Source organism: Musca vetustissima, unplaced genomic scaffold (assembly GCF_032173495.1).
Source record: "Musca vetustissima isolate MV318-11 ecotype Yass unplaced genomic scaffold, APGP_CSIRO_Mvet_v1 utg50210, whole genome shotgun sequence".
Taxonomy (NCBI): domain Eukaryota; kingdom Metazoa; phylum Arthropoda; class Insecta; order Diptera; family Muscidae; genus Musca; species Musca vetustissima.
The window spans coordinates 68,327-92,812 of NW_026873305.1; the positions used below are offsets into that span (position 1 = coordinate 68,327).

At 32.9% G+C, this 24,486-nt stretch overlaps 1 protein-coding gene across 1 annotated transcript in view; it reads right to left on the reverse strand.

Annotated features, from left to right (window-relative positions):
* LOC133323863 (large ribosomal subunit protein eL18-like) overlaps positions 1-13,364 on the reverse strand; it is a 47,109-nt gene extending 33,745 nt beyond the window's left edge. Inside the window, exons 1-2 of the mRNA XM_061532767.1 lie at positions 13,171-13,364; positions 13,092-13,098 (exon numbers count right to left, since the gene is read on the reverse strand). Coding sequence (XP_061388751.1) covers positions 13,092-13,098; positions 13,171-13,364 — 201 coding nt within the window. The remainder of the gene's footprint in view (positions 1-13,091; positions 13,099-13,170) is intronic.
* Between the last annotated feature and the right edge of the window lie 11,122 nt (positions 13,365-24,486).

Genomic DNA, 24,486 nt, shown 5'->3' on the forward strand with positions numbered 1-24,486 from the left:
ATATATTAATTTATATTTATCATAGGTTCCATATATAAATTCAACTTATTCATGTCAATTGTACAATAATCAATGGAGATTAAATTTTAAACAGTGCAGCATACCGAATAGTGTGTGTCAAGTTCGATTTAAATCGATTTACAAAATTTAGCATAGGTTGCAGAATGACATGTGTAGGGATTGATATTAGTCGGTTTAGATATAGATAAAGATCACATATTTAAATTCGATCAATTTCATGTCAAAAGTGATGAAGGGTATCATGTAGTTGACACAGTCCGACTTTACTACTTTCCTTACTGTCTTTTTATAATTGCATACCTTTGTACATATATAAAATGCAAAAATTAGCTGTTTCAATTTTTAAAAACTAACAAAAACAGAAAAATATTTATTTACTAATTTAATGTAAGAAACTTCACAAAAAATATTGGAGTTATTCTTCTATTTTACCATAATTTCATCCAAATTTACCTGAATATATCAATAATATTTTCCAAGTGACTGAAACCCTTCGTTTACTGGTACCCCAATATATTAAGCATGATTCTTATTACAGGCCCACCTAAAATAAATAAATTTAAAACCCGAAATATTAGTAAGTGTGGTATATCAGTTTATAAATTGGTAGAACTTATTCCACCAAACAATTTTTAGTAGAAGGCCAAGTTTTGATATTTCCCCAATATAAAAAGCGCCGGATAACCGGTTTTACGAGTAAATTTCAATTTTATATCGTACCTCTAAATTCTGAAATGTTATTTTTAGTAGGAAACATTTGAAAAAATAGCTGTTGAAGGTTACATATGTAGGTCCACATTTTTGTGTAGCCCTGTGCTGTCACCCACACTTCAAGTTATCGCCGAAAATACATTGTCCAAAAATATTACACTTTTTTGACAATTATGAAAATTGTGCTTTAATTTCCAAGAGCTTAGGTTCAGTAGAAGATAAGACAAAACGTAGAATATCTGACGGGAATACTAATAATACGATCATTACCATTATTTTTAGCGATAATCAGCATTACTATTGGAAAATAAAAAAAAAAATCTTTACAAAATTAGAAGTTTTGATATAAACATATCTGATCTTTTTTGATCTACTCTTATCTTAGTAGAGCGAGAGAAATTTGGCCGAGTAAAAATGGTAAACTGGAATGCCTACTTCTGATTGGCTGTTAGGCTGATTTTGAAGTATTGCCATCTAATTTTGGCATATTTACTAGATTTGCGTTTCTGAACTATTCAAATTATTTTGTACTCAGAGAGCGACTTTGAAATGTTTCCCATGGACAAACCAATAGTCATAGTCCTGATTTATAATAGGCGAGTTTACTTGCGACAATTATTATCGTTCCCTTTTGAACTTGCTCCATGCGTCTATACAAGGCAATTCGGTTTTGAAAATATTTCTTTTTCATTTGATGTCAATAGTTTTTTCACATTTAAATAAATATAAAATGTCAACAAATACGAAATACACAAAACGAATTACCAGAAAATTGTCGGTACGAGCAATTTTTTTTCCATTTCTATTCCCCTTGCCCCTCTCTCCTACAGTCAAAGACTTGCCGCAAGTAAACTCGCCTAATATAAATTGGGACATACTTTGAAAATTGCTTCACACAGGATAACTTTTATTTTCAAGTTTAATAAATCTCGATACGATCGCGAATAATGTGCATATCTTACATATTGTTATCTTTTTTCTCTTTATTACAGCCAACTTCAAAATATTTTTGCAAGATTTCGCGGATTTTTCTCATATTTTTCTTTCATAAAAGCCTTCTCACCACCGAAAATTGACAGAAAGTTTGATCGAAATCGGTCATCAACAGATGAGATACTATAATTATACCCTACACAACTATGTTGTCAGTGTATTATAGCTTTGTGCAGCCCCAAAAGTTTGTAACGCCGCGAAATATTGATCCTAGACCCAACTTTAAGCATACCGATCGTCATATCTCGACTAGCTGAGTCGATCAAGACATGTGTGTCCGTCCGTCTGTCCGTTTGTCACTTATAATTTGTAAACACGATACAGGCCACAGTTATGGAGCAATCTTCACGAAATTTTGCATATAGGATGGGTTCTGGCCAATGAAGACCACTAGATTGGTTAATATTTAGGGGATGAAATGGACCAAAAACTTTATTTTTGTCTGATTTTCTGGTCGCTACAGAGGCTGCAATTATGGCCCAAACATCTCGAATTTGTACATGGAGAAGGGGATTGGGCCAAAGAATAAGCATGTCTATTTTGATAAAGATCGGTCAATATTTAGCGGGTCAAATGGACCCTGACTTTTGTGTGAAAAATGACAAAATTTATATTCTATAGCATATATATTTACCCATGAAGAACAAAGACCCGAGAAGTTGATAACATATCCAAGAGGAGTGGTTGACCTTCAAATTGATACCAATAATATGGTCGTATGTCTCATATGTGGGAGTTACACTTAAATATTTACAGGTGCTTACGTACTGGGATATTATTTAGTAACCCATTACCACACTGGAGGGCGGAAATATAGAGCTTATCGCTTTGAAATGTTCCATGAGGTTCCAGTAGTGGTCAAGGACAGCGACTATAATTTTCGGTGATGATCAGATAATAATTTTGGGATGAAGTGGACCGAAAAATGATTTTTTTCGAGTCGGTCTATAGGCCACAATTATAAACCGAACATCACAACACAATCAACGGTCAAGGGAATCTGGACAAGTAATTAGAAGGGCTGTACTGAATATTAGTAATATTCGGAGAATATGTCAGTGTAAGGAAGTGGTACTGTTGACCTCTAATCGGGCAAGAGGGTGGAACTATCAGGAAATATTGCCAGGCTCGGAATAAAAATCCGCAGAAAGTTAGATTTCCGTGATAGTTGTGTAGGGTATCGTATGGTCGGCCCCGTCCGACTATACTGCTCCCCTCACTGTTTTTTACACAATTTTTATACCCTCAGCTTTATGGTTAATGAGGGTATAAACAATTTGATACGGTGAAAATGTACCACATCGAAATATTGGTTTTAGACCCCATGTTTCTTTGGACCAAATCCGTTTCAGAAAATGTATACATGTCAGTCTGTCTGTCTAGCTAGCTGGTGCGTCCGATAACTCTCGAAGGGAATAATCGAGACACATTAATATTTCTTCCAAACTTAGTTTAAGTTCGAAGATGGGGAATATCGGTCAACTCCTTCTGGTACTTCCCCCTATATAAATCCTATATCAAGCTAATGGAAAGTCTGATTTGAACCAAACATTGCACAAACTATTATCATAACCAATAATAGATCAAGTTTGAAGATGAGACCCATTTGTTCCACTCCACCTTCCAATCCTATGGCGATTCAAAGATGCCCTTTTGTTGATAGGCCCCATATAAGGGTACCCCTCAATTTTCCTTATTATGGTGTTCTTGAAGGTAGTGTATATTAAATTTATCATTTCATTTGCAACACCATGAAATATTCAAATACATTTATTCTCAACTAGAATAAAGTTCTATGTCGATTTGGACAAATCTGGCCATGTGTCGTTCTCTTGAAATCAAAGAAGATAAGGCTTTGGCGTTTTGGGTTCTCATTGAGTAGAAAATATTCCTACCAAAAATTATAACACTTATCCACTTTTTATGGTATTTTGAGGACTTCCGAACTATTTTAAATCTAATTATCTGTAATTATATATGTTTGGTTCATATTTCGTGGCAAATTATCCTACAAAAAAGAGATCAATATGGGTCGTCTAGAGCCCTTATGTAACGTTAACGGCTTAGTTACACGTTATTATTTAGTATGTCCTAGTCCAATTTCCAACCTGTGGGTCTTTAATTTGTAATTTCATTTTCTCCTGAGAGCTTTTTACTCTATATTTAGATATTTTGAGTGTCCACCTCAAGTTGAAAGGTATACAATTATCGTCCCTTCCGAAGTTAACCTGGTCATGACGAAATTTTTCGCCATAGAAATTAATCGTATTATATTGAACGCATCGTTCTGAAACGGGTTGAGCAATAGCTAAAACCTGGGTTAACAGGTTAACCACGATTTACAATAGACTTTACAAAATGAAGCATTTCATTTATTTTTTTTTTTACTTTTTAAGATCGTCTTCCATCCAAACCTTCCGACTACAAAAGATACCATATAAGAAATAATAACTAACCTCTAATCTTATTTTTTTTTTTTTTTTTGTTTCAAAACCAACGTTTTTTGTGTCCCCACAGCAACTGCTTCATTTCATTTCGATAAAGAAAGTACAATTTATACCTCCGAATCAGCTTTATCTGTGATTGTTTTCCTGAACTATAATTAACTGAAACGTTATCAAAGCTGATAACGGCAAAATATTTGTATTTATTTGTCCCGTCAAATACGAATGTCGCCAAAGCAAATAGACGGACCACTATAAAATGTAAATATGTATGTAGGCATGTTGGTTTATGAATTGATGAAACAAAGACAATAATTATTTCCATGTGAGATTTTCATAATAAGAAAAAAGGGAAATTATTATATTTTCACAAAATACAATAGTAAAATTTAGTGTTTATTGAAATGAATATGAAATAGCAACTCTTCAAATAGGATATAGTTCCGCAAGATATAAAATATATATAAGGCAAAACGTGATGTTGTGTTCCTTTGACATTTTGTGTGAAATTAATGAACGTTTATTTTTATTTATTTATTTTGAAATCATAAAAGAATATTTGTTATCGTAGTAAAAAGAAGCTGATTCTTGTCTAAAACTTATATATTGATGGGGCACATTTTATAAGGCTGAGCGTTTTTAAATATATTTTCAGCCTTTCTTTCTTGTACATTGACCACAAATTATCATTAGGACTAAGATCTGGGCTTGGAGGGGTTGTTTTCTGGATTTTGGGACACATATACCGTATCCAAAGTGTGGAATCTAGCGGAATACGTTGAAAGATGAAGTGCCGCGACATCTCCATTTTGACTGCACTTTGGGATTGAGATTATAACGCTAAATTTTTACGAGTCCATCTTATATTTATACCCTCAGCATTATGGCTAATGAAATAGCCATAAGGCTATTTAAGACTCCATGTTTCTTTGGACCTAATCCAAATATGTCTTCCAAACATAGTTCAAGTTCGAAGATTGCAAATATCGGTCCACTTCTTTTGGTACCTCCCCCAAATAATGTTCAAATTTGAGGAAAACATTAATTTTATAATATCATTCAGACGGACTATCCGATTTCAACCAAATTTGATCTAGGTTTGTACAGACAATATGTTGTACAGAGTTTTGAACATTTTTTGGTACATTCCTTCTTTTACATGCCCCAAAAATGAAGCAAAATTTGCAAAGCCTATTATCTTTACCAAGCCTAGATCAAGATTGGTTCAAATCGGATAGTCCGTCCGATTGATATTATAAAATTAATGTTTTCCACAATTTTGAACATTTTGTGGAGGTTCAACATTTTTAATTTTTACATAAATGCAGGATTAGGCTAATGGTATGTCCAATATTTCATTCAATCGCAAATCAAGTTCGAAGATGGGAAAATTGGTCCACTCCTTTTGGTACATCCCCCACAAAATTTTACTGAAAATGCATTTTATAATATCATGCGAATAAAGCAACCGATTCAAACCAAAGTTGGGGAAAAAGATTCGGCAGATTTACAATTGTGCAATTTTGTTTTCGTAGACGGTATCCCCAATTTTCGGCATTTTGGGCATGTAGTTTTGTATTTTGTTGTCGTATTTGATAACATATCTCCCTTTCAAAAATTATTTATATTCGCCCCCTTTTGGGGTTATTCCCCATATAACCCACTTTTTATACCCTTCACCACACTGTGGTACAGGGTATTATGTCTTTGTGCATATGTTTGTAAAAGGCAAAAGGAATAGAGATAGACCCATAGTTCCTTTTAAGAACATGCATAGAATCACTTTCTGAGTCGATTTACGCATGTCCGTCCATGTATTTTTGTGAACAAAGTACAGGTCGCATTTATGATCCGATTTGGATGGAATGGTTTATACTAAAATAGTTAACTGATTTGTTCCGTGTTTTGGGATTGTCTCCGTATACCGCATTCCACCATAGTATGGGGGATGTTCAGTGCTCGAATTTGTCAGTTTATACCCTATAAAGTTCGGATTTCTAAGGCGATTTAGTCGATTTAGCTATCTGTTGTAATCATTCTACCTTCGGAGGATATCGAAATGAAAATCTAGAACGTCAGGTTGGAGAATAACATATATCGGCCCGCATTTATGCCTAGACCCGCATTTAGTCTAGGACCTATTTAATAATTAGGGTGAAAAAAGGTATTGTGATACATAACCAAAATGTTGGGTTCGAAATAGAGCTATATCGGTCCTGAATTAGGCATAGCCCCTTCGGTAATTCCTACACGATGTAATCAATACTGATCACCCATAGGTATAGCCCTACATATAACTTTATCCTGTAAATTGCAGTATTTTGAGAATTTTATACACATTCTCCACGCCAAAAATGCGATATAAATATCGGTCCACGTTTTGGGAATTTGAGATTTTATGGAAAATCATGTGAAATGAAAAAAGTCAAATTTTCATTTCATTTTTCAGAAATCTGCTTGTCATATTTACAATTGGTTTGTCCAAACCTGTGACAAATTATGTAGTTCTATAAAAATACTCGGAGTTCCAACTCATTACATTTGACCTCTACATTTGCGTACTAAGCTTTCTTGGCACTGAAATTTCAACTTCTTACAAATAAATCCAAGTTAAATCTTACCATTTCCCCTATTTCTTCTACAGATTCGTTAAATATTTGTACACAATCATGCTGCTCAACCCATCGTGTTTCATAATATGAATGTAGTCGTTTGAAAGATTTACTTGCTTCTCAAAATATTCTACACAATGTAGCAGACCCTTTTGGATTTCCTAAAGAATGTGTAAATGTCCAAAATTGTAGAAAATATACCGTAATATTGTTGACCTCTTAATTTTTTATCCAAACCCAAACTGATTACTGTGTTTGTTATGACGGTCGAAAATTATTTTTCTGTTTATCCTTCTAATTCCAGGTAGCAAAGGAAACATTCCTTTAAATACATTGTCAAAAAGCGGATGAGACTGTATATGTATAGTTTCATCCGCTAAAACCGATAATACAGCAGTTTTCACTTCTTTAACAATAGACTTCTGATTGTATTCATCATTTAGTTATATTAACTTGTTCTGTATTTTGGAACTCTGGTATGTTGAATTTTTGGGTGTAATCCCCAAGGCGATGTCTTCCTTTTTACACAATAAAATTATCTCAATGGCCACTTTAACCTTATAATTTTGTCCTTTCAATATATCTGATGCATGTTCTAAACATTTTGAGACATCTTTCATGCTCGATATAAAGTCCTGAATCCTCATCATCGCATATCCCATTCTTTCGTGGACGGTTAAGCATTCAACAGCATCTTTCCAATTTGTAAGAAGGTGTGACAGAAGTAATTTTGGGACTTGGTGGCTGCCCTTTTTCGCACCCTCCTTTATTTGAAAATAAGATGCCAATACAAAAAGCTCCTTTTACTAAATCTGAATATGCGATACAAGAAACCTGTGGGCCGGGTATAATTAAAATGAACAACCGAACAACCCTCCACCATAGATGTACTGACAGGTACTTGAAATGAAAATATAGGGAAAATACCAAATTGTGGACCTATACCGACATTCCTACAATTCGATTATGCAAACCATAATACAAATTTCAGAAATTTTTAATGGATAATTAAACCTTCAGCCTTATGGCAAATGAGGGTGTATACACTTTGACACTGTGAAAATGTGCCTCATCGAAATATTGGTTCCAGACCACATGTTTCTTTGGGCCAAATTTGTTTCAGAAAAATTTAATTTCGTCCAAATTTTCCCCTCTTATTATTTCTTCCAAACTTAGTTCAAGTTCGAAAATGGGGAATATCGGTCCACTCCTTTTGGTATCTCCCACACAGGGGCTAGGCCTAAATTCGGGTTATATTTCATTATCGAACCCTATGTTCTAGGTTTTTTATCTCGATATCCTCCGCAAGTGAAATGATTACAACAAAGTCTATTTTAATATAAACCAGTAAGTAAAGACAAACGTTGGACAGGGCCGACTATATGATACTCTTCACCACTTTGGGTACATACAAGAGATGTTCCGTTGCATACATTTTTTTTGTTTTTGTTATCCCTCAATATTCAATTTAATACCCTCTGCCAAATTTCGTGTAAATCGAACAAACATTGGCCCTTCGGTGCACCATTTACATAAAATCAAACGAAAATATATATCAATATACATCAAAATCTGAACCGATTTCAATAAACCTTATCACACATAATTTTGTCCATTTGGGAGTTTGGTGTATTATTCACCAAAAATCGCCAAATTTCGTGCAAATCGAGAGATATATAGGGACTTTGGTACACCATTTACCTTAAATCGGACGAAAATATATATGGGAGCTATATATAAATATGAACCGATTTTCAGGAAACTTAACACATATCTAAATCTCAACCGATTTTGAGGAAACTTAACACACATCATTCTAGATCTAATTTATTACGCTATGCCAAATTTCGTGCAAATCAAAAGATATATAGGGACTTTGGTGCACAATTTACCTTAAATCGGACGAAAATATATATGAGAGCTATATCTAAATCTGAACCTTGTGTTCCTGAGATATTTGTGTTAAGAACAATCCTACGCGTTAAATATTATTCGAAATCTCTCGGAAAGAAAAGATAAGTTGGGTGGTCAATTGGATTTTGTTTGCTATAGACCTTCAGCTGTGGACTGATTCCAACCCGGGCTACGTAACACAATCTCAATGTAATTAGTTAGTATTCATAAGAAAACCAGTGTGGAAAACACGGACGGGCCGACTATATAGACATATGTTAATGTTCTGCACAAATTCGTCGCCATCGGACAAACTTTGGATTTTTGGTGCATCATTTAGATGAACGGATTTCAACTCAAGGCTATGTATTATTTCGTGAAAATCGAACAACAACATAGACTCTTTGGTGAACCATGTAGTATTTTCCCACAAATTTCTTTATTTTTACAAATTATACACATTCGCATTTTTAATAATTATGAATGAGTATTTGAAAGCTAAAAACAATATTTTAAACTGAAATGAAAATGTAACGTCGAAAAATGTGTTTGACAATTTACTTTTCAGACAAAAAGAAAAAAAGTTTGAAACCATATGATTGTCACTTACACCTTATTAAATACACCTTGATAATTAGAAGAAAACAAATGTATTTTAATATTGCCCAAAAAATTAGAAACAAGAAAAATCTTTTCAATGAACAACGCTAAAAATACACTTATTTGATATGTGTAATATTAATATATTTATTAAAATCAAGCTTTTGCGAATCTATCATAAACTTTGGTTTCTTTGGATATTTCATTTTTTGTGCGTAAGCCAACAATAAAAGCGATGCCTGATTGTTTTTTACGTGGCAGCGACATGTTGAAATAGTATGCAATGTAAATATTTGGTACTGTTGCATTATGAAAAAGGATGTATTGTTCGAATGCAAAGCAATTCATATTTTGGAAGTCAGTCTATATGTATAAAGACTCAGCAAAATGTTCCTTTAAATTCTCATAAACAAAAAAATATCAAAAAATTTTGAGCGTGAGATTTTTTACAGAATCACCCAGTCATTAAGATTTTACCTAATCTTATGTAAAATCTCATCAAGATATACTAGGATACGAGGTTGAAAAACGTCATAAGCCTTGTGTATTCCTACATCTCGTTTTGTATGAATTTTATTTCACGAAGGCCGTGAAATTTGCAAAGTCACAAATCGAGAGAAAACATACAAAAACTTGTTTGCCTCTGCCAGTTTTACCCAATCTTTGGTGGTAAAGTAGAGATATCCTAAAATAATTCCAGAGTTAGGGGTGCATCTCAGCTTCAGTTGCATTAAAAAACTGGCAATATTGCACATAAATTAAATATGAGTGATAAATGGTCGAAAATATAAGCTAATAACTAATTGTATTGTACGAATGTTAATGGTTATTTGAAAATATTAACACGTTCATGACAACATTTAGAAAGTTACGCTACTTTTGTGTTTACATACACAGCGGTATGTCAGGCATGTGTGTAAACAAAGACGGCTGTGTGTGCACTTTCTCTTAACAAAAACTTTAATGAAGATTTGTCTATTAAAGGTTTGCAAAAATAATTTAATTCATAAGCGCTTTGTATTTGGAAAACGTTCGTTGTATGCAGTAGTCAGTGTAAAAAGTCGACTATTTTGCTCATTCGTTATACCCGAACTCGTTAAAGAGAGTATTCGTTATACAGAACGTTGACTGTATGAACTATTAAACACATGGATGCAGCTCTTTTATAATACTAGCATACGCCCGATACTTCGTTAGGGGATCTTTCCAAAACCACATTACACAATATAAGTTAATATGGACTTATGAATTTTTACGTATGTTCTATAAATGTTTAAGAACATTTCAGATTTTAGTCAGCTTTTTTTCACATAGGCTTTTCTTTTGGTACCTTTTCACATTTTTCATTTTGCATCCCTGATTTCTTGTTTCTTTTGGTAGTTTAAAACTAATGGTAAAATATGTAGTACCTTTTAGTACTTGTCATGATACAACAAATAAGGTAACCTCATGCTCACATATGACCAATTTTTCTTTATATACCCTTCACCACACTGTGGTACAGGGTATTATGTCTTTGTGCATATGTTTGTAACAGGCAAAAGGAAACGAGATAGAAACAGTGTTCCTTTTGAGAATATGCATAGAATCACTTTCTAAGTCGATTTATGCATGTCCGTCCGTCCGTCTGTCTGTCCATGTTAAATTGTAAACAAAGTACAGGTCGCATTTATGATACGAATTGGATGAAATTTGGCATAGGTCACTTATTCGTCCCAAGGACGAACCCAATTGAAATTGGGAAAAATCAGTTCAGATTTAGATATAGCTCCCATATATATATTTAACAGATTTTATGTAAACGGTCCCTATATAACTTTCGATTTACACGAAATTTGGTACAGCCTAATCATTTAGGTCTAGGATGATGTCTGCCAAGTTTCGAGAAAATCGGTCCAGATTTAGATATAGCTCCCATATATAGTTTCGTCCGATTTCATGTAAATGGTGCCCCAAAGTCCCTATATATCTTTTGATTTGCACGAAATTTGGCATAACGTACTGAATTGAGCCTAGAATGATGTCTGCCAAGTTTCGAGAAAATCGGTCCAGATTTAGATATAGCTCCCATATATAGTTCCGTGCCCCAAAGTCCCTATATATCTTTCGATTTGCACGAAATTTGGCATAACGTACTGAATTGAGCCTAGAATGATGTCTGCTCAGTTTCGAGAAAATCGGTCCAGATTTAGATATAGCTCCCATATATAGTTTCATCCGATTTAATGTAAATGGTGCACCAATGTCCCTACATATCCTTCGATTTGCACGACATTTGGCATAACGTACTTAATTGGGCCTAGAATGATGTCTGATAAGTTTCATGAAAACCGGTCCTGATTTAGATATAGATCCCATATATAGTTTCGTCCGATTTCATGTAAATGGTGCACCAAACTCCCTATATATCTTTCGATTAGCATGAAATTTGGTACAACCAAATCATTTACGTCTAGAATGATGTCTGCCAAGTTTCATGAAAATTGGTCCTGATTTAGATATAGCTCCCATATATAGTTTCGTCCGATTTCATGTAAATGGTGCACCAAAGTCCCTACATATCCTTCGATTTGCACGACATTTGGCATAACGTACTTAATTGGGCCTAGAATGATGTCTGATAAGTTTCATGAAAACCGGTCCTGATTTAGATATAGATCCCACATATAGTTTCGTCCGATTTTTTGTAAATGGTGCACCAAAGTCGCTATATATCTTTCGATTTGCACGAAATTTGGCTTAACCTAACCTGTGACAAGTTTGTTTGAAATCGCTTAAAATTTTGAATAGAGCTTCCATAGAGCTTCCGCCCGATTACAAGTAAATTGGGCATCATACTACTCATGTTAGTCAGATTGACATCAAATTTTGCACAACGTACAAAATTGAACATAGAATTACGTAGTTGCGTTTTCTAGAAGTACCGACATAACCCGACGGATGGCTTATTTATATTTGTTTGAAGTCGATTTACATACTTTATGGATGGATCTAGGTAGATTCATATTTAGATAAATATCACATATTTTATTTCATCCAATTTTATGTTAATAGTCCTGTTTAATATACCCATAGTGGTGATGGGTATCATATAGTGGTGATGGGTATCATATAGTATGGAAAATCCATACACACAGTTAAAAACATTTGGTTTGGTAAATTGTAATCAAATGTTTTATTTTATGGAAAAACGTAATTTCAATTTTCTGAAATGAAAGTTAATGGACGTTAAAAATACATTCCAAAATCTACTTTTTATTGTGAAATGACATGCAAATTGTTGATTTGTGTTTATGGGCCTGGAACCCGAAAGTAAGTTCCTGCATTATTATTAATTCCAGTGAATATCTATTTCTAGAAATGATCTGAAGGAATTAAGTCCATAATGTGGTTGCACAGATAATGAAGATAAGTAATGAAGTTTTTTTGCAAGAAATCAAGTTCAAAGAATGTCGATTCACTCCTTCTGGTATAGCATACAAGTCAGATTTAGTTTAATATATATATATATATGTCATAGGCTTAGAACTTCTGACAATTTCTACTTCTTTTATATTATTTGTAATACATTTTTTTGTTTTTTTTTTTTTTTTTTTGATTCAGCGTGGTTGTAAAACGTGTAAGTTTAAATTTCAAATAAATATTTGGTGGTGTTATCATCCACATATTGTTTACTTGCTGGATCATCCATGGAACGACTGTAGGGGCGGGTGTGTTGATGCCCTTCTGAAATTCTTCAAAGCATTACGTGCGATGCGTTTGCCTTGCAACAATTGTGTGGCTTCAAATACCAATTGATCGGAAATGATTACCTCACCACAAGCCTTCAAGATTTGTTCGAGAACAGTTTGGGTCACTAAAATGTACAATCCTTTTGGCCGGTTTAATAGACATACTCGGTCAAGGTTCCGACAATGACACCAGTTGATTCCGGCTGATGGGCTGTCTTGAAATGAGCAACGCGTTGCAAGGATGGTCTGTTGTTACTGTTCACAAACAAGAGCATTAACACAATACGATTGAATATTTTCCTGGTGTAACGTTGGAGTAAGCGGTAACGCTTCACCAATATCCTCTGATTTAGATTCATTTCTGCGAGCTTTGCGATCCTTTTTTGTAGTTCATATCAATACCCATATTCCGAGGTTCAAAACGATGGACCTTTTTATTTGATTTTCTCCTTATCTCATCGCCTTCTTGTTTTGTCCGGGAAAATATTTTCTGAGTTTTATTGCACTCGTTCATTCTTTTTCGAATTAAATAAATTAAGAACAAAACGTAAACAAACATTTTTGTATTATTGACAATCAATAATAACAACAACATTCACGTTGAGTAGACGCATGGTTGTATTTATTGAACAGGCTCAGGTACAAAAATGAAAATGAAATAAGACTACCTTTATTATTTTGCCATGGTACTTGTGTACCCTTATAGTATAAATTTGTAAAGTAATATTTTGCACATTAATTTTTTTTTTATAATTACAACGACAAGTTCTGCCTTCATATAGGGAAGATTTCCATTAAAAGTTGCGAAAATTTAAATGTACACGAATTCCAAATTCTACCAATGATCGATCATTTCCCATGTACAATATTTAGTAGTTTTCATGCCCATTTTATAAACAATTTTATCAATACACTATTTTGTTTGCGTACAGATGATACCCACTCTAAGTATAAATATTTAGCATATTTATATTCCTTACCATTCGGTGTGGTGAAATGTTTAGTACTAATTTTCAAAAATATGTATGCATATCATTCTATTTGAAAAAGTTAAGGTTCATACTATGTTTAAGATTTCAATCTATGCCCTTTCCATTATAATTTAATATTTAGTACCATTTCAATACTAACTTTAATAATATATTAATGCATTGCAAAGACTTTGTAATAGTGAAATCGACCACGTTTCCAATTTCTATTCCTACAGATCCTATTGTAATTTTTATTAAGCATAATATTTATAACTTTTTAGTACATTTTTGTACTCATTTTCAAAAAATATTTTTGCCCATCATTCTATTTACGTGATATGTGATACTAAGTCATATTTCCTCTTCATGTAGTTTAAAACTTCAGTCAATTAATCTTCATGTTCCCTTTCAAATACGTATTTTCTAGAGTGTATGAAAATATCAGTAGTTTTTTTTCTACAGATATAGACACTGAACATATAGGCAAGAATAATTGTATTTGGAACTCTGACTGTGGGCCCGCATTCATTGATTAAGATTATCTGGTTATAGGAGTTTATAATTATAGGATTATTCGTTCAGTGTATATCTCATGAATGTGCTTTGCAATTGGATTCCAAATACGAAAATGTGGTGCGTAAATTTTTATAAAAAAAACCTTTTTTTGAGTCTAAATTTAAGAAAGTCCATTCAAATACCGTGGAATTTTAGTTTTTTAGTTTTAGTTTTTCTACGTGCCGAATCAAATAATATAAGTACTTTGAATGTAGGAAAAACTGCCAAAACGTATTTTGACAGATTCACGTATATAATCGCATTTTTCTTCGAATTGTTTTTACGTACATTCAAGTTTTGTATTATCAAATTTCTCGAATCTGTGTGAAAATAGGTCAAAATGCATCGATACGCGAATAACGCTATGGCACAAATCGACAAATCGCATCTTTTATAGACCCCTAGTACATCTTGAGCGCCTTAAAAGCTGAGTAAAACTGTATTTTTAGAATTTTCAATACACCCTAAAAAATCTGAAGTTATGGCCAAAAAACGTTTTTTTGGGTTTTTGTAAACAATTTGCAAGCTAAAAAAAAAACGATTTGCATATTTTTTTCATTTTACTAGGAAGAAGAAAGATAGGCCTATCCAACAGTATTTTTATTATATTTTTTTAGTAAAAACAGGCAGATGAACGAAATTCAAATTTTTCACCTTTTTTTAAATCCTCCAACTTTGTAGGCAATTTTTGCGCCATTGTTTGTTCAAGGACCTATTCTTGTAACACATTCAAATAACAGCAAATTTAATTTCGCGTCGAATGAATTCTTATTGATTCCAATTAGTTAAAACTGTCCAAGCGGGCGCCATTGTAAGATTTTTGCTGATAGGAAAAATTTTGAATACTCAACTTTTTTTCTTCTTGTGAAAAATTCATTTTTTTCATATGCCGCAAATTCTTAAAATAATCCCAACTTTGGTATTGTTCATCCAATTTTATCTAGTAAAATCTCAATCGGCGTAAAAATTAATTTACTAGCATCTTGAAATTTTGGTAAAAATATTCACTTATCTATAATATCGCATACTCCTTCTTTTCATTCATGTCTACTTAATGGCGCTGATCGCTTTAAAATTTTCCATGAGAATCCAGGTATGGTCAAGGACAACGCCTATAATTGCCCAATATACGATAACAAAAGCCTGATTGTGGTCCTATCGAGTGATTTTTTAGCGGAGATATTGCAGTTTGTTTACAAAAACAAAACCAGTAAGGAAAGTAGTAAAGTCGGACAGGGCCGACTATATGATACCCTTCACCACTTTGGGAATATTCTACATATGTATCCTAAAAGACGTTGCCTTTTTGAAGGAACATTGACATACAATTGAACGAAGTTAAATATGTGATCTTAATCTATATCTAAACCGACTAACATTAATCCCTACACATGTCATTGTGCAACCTACGTACTGTTTAAAATTTAATCTCAATCAGACACCCATTGGTTATTTAGTGTACAATTAACATGAATAATACCATAGACAGACCACAGCCTTAATTTGCATTAAAAAGTTCCTAATTTGAATTAATATTTACCCCTGAAAGAAAGAGTTTCTGCATTTATGAACCAGTTTTTTGTTTCAAAACTATTGTTGTCTGTCTAGGCTATTAATTTGAGTATGTTGTGTCAATCGGCCTAGCTATGGATCTTAAGTGCACCATTTACTTTAAATCGGACGAGAATATATATGGAAGCTATATCTACATCTGAACCGATTTTCACGAAACTTTGCACACATCATTCTAGACTTAAATCAGTACGCTGTGCCAATATTCGTGCAAATTGAACGATTTTCAGGGACTTTGGTGCACCATTTACCAAAAATCGGACAAAAATAAATATTGGAGCTATATCTAAATCTGAATCGATTTTCACAAAACTTAGCACACGTCATTCTAGACTTAATTTAGTACGCTATGCCAAAATTCCTGCAAATTTAATGATCTTCAGGGACTTGGGTCCAACATTTACCTAAAAGCGGGCGAAACTATATATGGGAGCCAGGGACGTACGCAGGGGGGCGGCCCGGACCCCCCCGAAATGAATTTTTTTCACAGTAAATTTATGTTTGCAACAGCGAGTTTTTTCATTTTGTACTCCCGACATAACATAATGTAATATGCGTATGTTATCCAAAATTGATTGTGGCGGCACATCCGCGGTTCTTAACCAAGTCTTTTAAAATATGTGTACTTTTGTGTATTTTCATTGGAGGTTACCAAAATCAGATGCGCATAAAAATTGTATGCGCATAAGTGCATCGAGTGGCACACTTTGACCGCTAAATGAGACATCGAAAAATTCATAATTATTGGAAGATATTGATTCGTTTTATATGAAAACAGCATGCGCAACAACTGATTTCAACGAAAACGCGAATTGCATGCTCTTTAATATTGATAATTTGTATGTATTGTAAGTGCAATATACTTAGTCATTTTTAAAGTAGGAACTCTTATCAGATGAATCTACCGATATTTAACATTTATCTAAAAGAAGTTGAAGAAGAAAGCGTCGCATTTTTTAGAAGATTAAGACAAACCCGTATTCCCTTAACCATACTAAAAGAATCGAAAATGCAAAAAACGTTTTGTTTTAATTAAAAAATTAATTTATTTTATTTTCAGATATCTTCGTGCTTCTATTTGTTTTTTTCGCGACTATTAAACCGTATTTCAATGTGATTTGACTAGTATGCAAAGAAAACAAATGTTTTTAACCATTTGTGAAGAATGAAAATAGGAAAGACAAGATTTAAAACCGCTATAACTTTTGTGCGCAGCATCCGAATTTGTGAACAGATCGAAATCTGTTCACCAGCGAGCATATTGTGCACATAAAAATATTATTCATTTTTTATGGAATTTTAAAAGAATTTTATAATTTCACATAGGTAGGTTAGTTATTGTTGGTAAATGTGTAATTTTATTTAAAGATCGCGCATAATAATCTAGAAAGCACTGTCCCCACCAATATATAACAGAGTTGGTCAGCATCATTTAATGAAAACCCTCAAAATCCAGCAAAAAATCCTGTCTTGCGTATCGATTTATGATAGACTGCACTGGGAGTATTTATTTGTCATGATGCATCTGTAAATAGAAACAAATCCTAAATCCCAAGAAGACAAGTAACGAAGATAACGATTACTTACCGAATTTTGAAAAAAAAACTGGTAACAAGTCATCATGGCCAGAATATGCAGAGTGAATTTAAAGTTAAAACAGTGTGAGGTTAGAAACTAATATTTTACATGTTAGGACTTAAAAACCCTACGGTTAGCTTAACAGAGCTTTTTAAGGCAGAACTAACAATACTGGCGAACTTTGGCTTTAATAATTTAAAGAATAACATATTTAAACGTTATATAAATGTGAAATAGGTTAGGACTTAACGATAACATCAATAAATTTTTATTTTTATATTTGGAATTAATTTTAATGTGCTGTGTTAATTTTTTGTGAGATCGAAATTAAGAATAATACGTATTATGTTGCCAATAAGTTTTAGTGGTGTACGGGGCCTTTTAAAAATTATTTTAAAATTTCGGAATGAAAAGTTCAAGGATGGGCGGGCAGAGTGGGGATCAATTTCCATCATGTGTGACATGGTTGTATGTTTTCGTTTTTGTGTTGTTTTTATCTCAATTGGAAACCTCCCCGGAATTAATAGTCTTTCGATTTTTTTTTTATAAATTTAGTTTTGACAACATTAAGATTTCCGAATTTAAATGAAAATATCCTCCTTCGAAATTAACGCACATATGTGTTCAGCGTCAAAAATTGCCAAATCATTTACATATGTAAATTGCGCACTTCCGTTTTTATGTCCATCATTTATTTAGCATAATCCACAACTACGATGTTCATACATGCTTCCCTAAAGTCAGGGTCGATAATGAACTTTCTCCCCATATTTACCACCACTAATAAAAATATTTAAACTTTTTTTCAAAGCGTTAATTTCGGCCGGGCCGAACTTTGGATACCCTCCTCCATAGGTATACTGTCAGGTAATTGAAATGAAAATATAGGGAACATATCAAAAAGTGGGCCTGTAGCGACATTTCTACATACCGTAAGTAAACAATAATGTACACCAAATGTACATTTCAGCAGTTTTTAATGGCTAAAGAGGGTGTACACTTTGATACGGTGAAAATGTGCCTCATGGAATTATTGGTTCTATATTCCATGCTTCTTTGGATCAACCCCGTTTCAGAAATTTCATCCAAACTTTCCACATCTTATTATTTTTTCCAAAGTTCGAAGATGGGGAACATCGGTCCACTCCTTCTGGTACCTCCCACACAAAATGGTCAAAATTGTGCAAAAAAATATATATTTTATAATATGATGCGAACGGACTATCCTATTTGAACCAAACTTTGTACAAGCTATTATCTTAACTAAGCGGATTATATCAAGGCGCTTCCGATAAATCTTGAGGTTCTATAAGTAGGAATAAATCTTAAAATAAAATTATATCATGAAATAATACAATAATACAATCTATGTATATTTATCAAAATTTTATTTGACGACTATGATGTACTACATGTTGCATTGAAGTACGCAAAAACTAGTAAAACGCGAATAATTTCCAAACAGTCCATATGCTTTTAACGCACATCCGATTTCGGTGAGCACCCTAAAAAATGCATTGATCTATACCTATTTCAATGCGTTCCATTAAGAACCATGGATGACCCAGCTGACACTATTTTTGAGATAAATTGGGTACATCTCTCTTTTGGTTGAAGTTTTTTCTGAAGTTTTTTTCAGAAAAGTAGAAAATCCGTATCAGGCCATTTATTGAAATGGAAATGATCCACAGAAAATACAATTAAATCCGCGATATTTTCAAAATCATTTTTTGCCAAATTTCGTGTCTAGTTTCCGCCATCCTAATCGATGGATTTCCACAAAAAAAAAAATATTTTATCCGGAACGTAAAAAAGCTTACTGATTGCGGATACCCATATCATTCAATTGACAGATCTAAAAATTTGTGTGACCGAAAAATAGGTTTTTAGAAATTTGATCGCACAAAATTGTTACCTTCGGACAAAATATATATCAAATTACTTAGATTCGCGACTGTAATAATTTTATTATCAATTTTTAGAAATTCCTGTTTGCCCATTAAAGCTAGAAGTAAAAATAAAAAAAAATCGAGCTTCAAAATGTCAAATTTTGAAAAATGATACATAAGAGACGTAGTTCCCATTTTGTATGCTTCTAGTTTTACTTTGACACGAAGACCGCGAAATGAGTGGCTTAGTCACAAATCGATAGAGATCATAAAAAACTGGTTCGTCTCAGCCTGTTTTTACACATATTTTTTACATTCAAGTAGATTAAGTAATTCCCGAGTTATAAAGAGGTGAACCTCCGCTTCGACTATGTTAAAAAATTGACAATATATATATAATTTTTTTTTGATTTGAGGGATATTTCCATATACTTTTGATATTTTTTTTAAGTTTTCAGTTCCAAAAACAATAATAGAGAAAAAATCCTTTTGCATCACCCGTGGCATAATTATGGAAGGTATTCTCATTTGAGGAATTGATAATGGCAATCATTTTTCATAGATTAATTTCAAATACATTTAAAAGCCAGTGAGCGGAGCAGTATAGTCGGACGGAGCCGACCATACGATACCCTACACAGCTACCACGGAACTCTAACTTTCTGCTGATTTTTATTCCGAGCCTGGGCCGACTAGAGGTCAACAAATATTACTAATATTCAGTAGAGCCATTCTAATTACTTGTTCAGATTCCCTTCACGGTGGCTTGTGTTGTGATTTTCGACTTTCAAAAAATACAAAAAAGTTAACAAACAGTTGATCCATATTAACAAATCATTACCAAAAAAATTGTGGTCTTTTTTGTTCTTTACGAAATTAGAACTTCTTGAGTTATATATGGGGTTTCACTGGAATTACAAACAACGGACAGAAAATGTGAGTAAAATCAATGGAAACATTTTTCAAATCATGGAAAATATAGCTCTGTCAAATTATTCAAAACCTTTTTTTAATTTGCAAAGTTCAATTTGAAATTAAGTTGCATAAAAATTACGGAAAATGGAAGAAAATTCGTAAGTAATGCAAATTTTCATTAAATTAGAAACTAATTCTTTATATTTTTAGGTAAGTTCCAGAAAAAGGGCAATGTATTGATGCAGGAAGCTTAAAAATTCAAGTTTTCTCTTATTGTTCATTTTATTTTTAATATTAAATGCAATACAAATAATTGTGTTGGTCCTTCGTTTGTTTGTTTATTTTGGCGCAAATAAAAATGTTTCTTGAATCAGTTGTTTATTTGCTGGATCTTACTAAATGTTGTCTGTTTACTTTTCTCAGTATTATCCCAAAAGAGAGTAAAAACGGCTTACTCTCTGAACTAGAACTTACTGAGTAAATGTTATTGGAAAAGTAACCAGGCACACCTTATATTTGATGAACTATAAAGACACATCAAGAGCATCTAATTCGGAATTGCCTCCATTAAGGGTTCAAATTTAAATATATGCTTCCCGAATTTAAAAAAATTCAACAATACATTTCATATATTGGTAGCTAATTTGTTGTCTTATTTGTAATCTTATGTAGCATCATTGAACTGCATTTTATATCGAACATTTTTGATGGACGTTTCGATCAATGCCCCCTGATATCGTATGAGATATATATTATGTGTTGTTTTAATAAGTTAACGAAATTGCCTCGTCGTTTTGGTCCATATTTTGGCATAGTCCTTTTTAGGTACTTTAAAGTAAGAATTAAAATGTCCTTTAAATTGCCTTTAATTCCGTATTTCCCATATGGTAGAAACTTTCTGCTTATTGCCGATATAGTACCACAATATAGTCATACCTTGAAAATTGGTTCACACAGGATAACTTATATTTTCGAATTAAACAAATCTTGATCCTATATAAAATGTGAGCATATAATGATCGGGAATAATGTGCGCATCTTTCAAAGAGTTCTCTTTAATTCGGTTTTATATTATTAAATTAATCTCTATTAAAAATATAAGTTAATTTTCACTTTATGACATTCAAATTAATTTTAGGAAATTTACATATTTTGAGAATTTTTCACAGTTCACAATTGCTCAAAGAAATTAGAAGCTGTCAATTTCCGCCCAAAATATGCAAAAAAAGAACTACAAAGTGATTAAATCATAAAACTTCGATATAAAATGTGTAGAAATGCAAATATACTTCAAAATATATTTTGCATCATTTTCGCTGATTTTTCTCAACATTTTCATTCAATAAAACTTATCCACTTCAATTACAGCCAACTAAAAGTTATTTTCATTCAAATCGGTCAAGCCGTACCTTAAAAATATTTTTTGCAAGATTTTTTCTAAAAATTTTCTTTCATAAAAACCTTCTCCCTACATTCACATACAACTGCCGGAAATTTTGAGTCAAATCGGTCCAGCAGTTCTTGGAACCTCAACATCCTGTGTCCCGTGCACAAAAAAGGAGACAAGACGATATGTGCCATCTATAGAGGAATTCGCCTTCTTCCCATCGCACATAAAGTGATATCCAGTGTGCTGTGTGAACGATTGAAGCCAATGGTCAATGACATCATTGGGCCATACCAATGCGGCTTCAGACCTGCAAATCCAACATTGACCAGATTTGCACTCTGCGCCAAATCCTGGAAAAGACCCACGAAAAACACATCGACACATACCATCTATTCGTCGACTATAAAGCCGCATTCGACAGCCCTATCCATTCAGAGGTTTTTAAAGTCATGTCTACGTTCGGCATTACTGCAAAATTAATGCGGCTTTGTAGGATAACTTTAACTGACAGTCAGCAGTTATAGTCGGAAAGGACCTATCGGAGCCCTTCAATACCGAACGAGAATTCAGACAAGGTGACAGTTTGTCGTGTGATCTTTTTAACATCCTGCCGCAAAGGTGAACAGAAATGGCAGTACAGAGTACCAAACAACACATGTTACTCGCCTACGCCGATGACATCGATATTTTGGGTAGAACATTGCGAGCGGTAACATCCTGCCAAAGAGAGTCTGGCAGTAAACGGGGAGAAGATCAAGCTGATGGTGTCAACGCGCAAGACGTCCAGTAGACTGGGTCCAGGTAAAAGATTTTATATACCTTGGTACCGCCGTAAATAAAACTAATGACATCAGTTTTGAAATTCGGAGAAGGATTGTGATGGCCAACAGATGCTAATATGGTCTATGTAAGCAATTTAGAAACAAGTCCACCTCCCGCCAGACCAAACTCACACTTTGCAAGGCGCTGTTACTACCCGTGCTGTTATATGGATCTGAAGCATGGGTACTTGCGCAAGCAGATGAGGCAGCTCGTCGGGTTTTTGAAAGGTACTAAAATGTACTAAATATTATACTACGATGCAACAGGTAGGGATAGATATTTGAAACTATTTTGGAAATTAGTACTAAAGTTACTAAATATTATACTACGATTGAACAGGTGGGAATATCTGAAATTTGGTAAGTAATTTAAGCCATTACAAATAGAACCATGGGCAAACATTTTTTTTTAATAAGGCCTAGAATATATTAAAAAGTTATAAAATGTATAAATGTGAGATTCGTATATAGTTTTAACTATTTTAAATAGAACACTATGAACGATTTTTTTATAGTACTAAAGTGGTGATAAAAATACAATGGAAAAATAAATAATAAAATACAATGGAACTGGTATAAATAGAAATCTCAAATTTAATATGTAGCTTACTCTATTGCAAATAGAATAATTCTTTTGAAATTAGTACTAAATACTGTAGTATAATGGAACCAAAGAAATAGAAATCTGAAACGCGGTAAATATAAAGATTTAACTATTACAAATGCTATGCCAAAATGTAATATATTTTTTAAATTAGTACTAAAATGGTACAAAATATTAAATTATAATGGAAACGTTTGATATTGAAATTTAGTATGCAGCTTAACTATTACAAATAAAGCGATATGCATAAATATTTTTGGAAAATTGTACTAAATATTGTACCACAGAGTAGAAAAATGACCAACTCTTAGTACAAATAAGAGACTTGGTTTATTGGAAATTCATACTAAATGGCACCAAAAATACAAAATGTGGCACTGTTTAGGAAAAAGTAAAATTCTGAAATTCAGTATGTAGTTTTATATATTATAAACAAATAGAATACGAATGGAATACAAGTACTAAATATTGTGTACGGTAGAACGGATAAAGTTTGGAACCTGTTATTAAATACTTATCTGCAACTATTACAATAAACATTTATACATACATATTTTGCAGAAATAAGTTCTTAAATGTACTATAAATACAACACATTGAATTCCACCGTATTCACGGGTGGATATAGAATTTGGGTACAAGGCTTTTTCTATGAAAAATGATGCTTTTCGCAATTTTGTATGACATTTGTACTATTTTATTTTTGACAATTTGTAGTAAAAAGTACTAAATAGGAAAGGTAAGAGAAAGATATCCGAATTTTAGTATTTATCTTTGACTATGGTCAATAAATTATTTTGGCAGAAAAATACATTCTTTTATATCAAAATTTAAACAAATAAATGTATTTAATAAAGGTTCTTAATTATATTAAATGTAACAGATTATTCTTAAAAATGGTACAAAATCTAATATTTTTTGAAAAACTTTGGCAATTCTAAAATAAAAATTTACCATTGTTAATTATGATGTATATTTCTGGCAAGTTTGTTATAAAACTGAAAGTTGGGAATGAAAAATACAGTTCGATACACATAAAGTTCGCTATATCCGTATTTTATAATAGAGTAGAGATTTCTATAAAAAAAAACGTCTGAAAACTTCGGGACTAGGAAATGTGTTCGCTACAAGAAAAGTTCGTTATAACCGGTGTTCGTTATAAACGTTATAACCGGTGTTCGTCAAA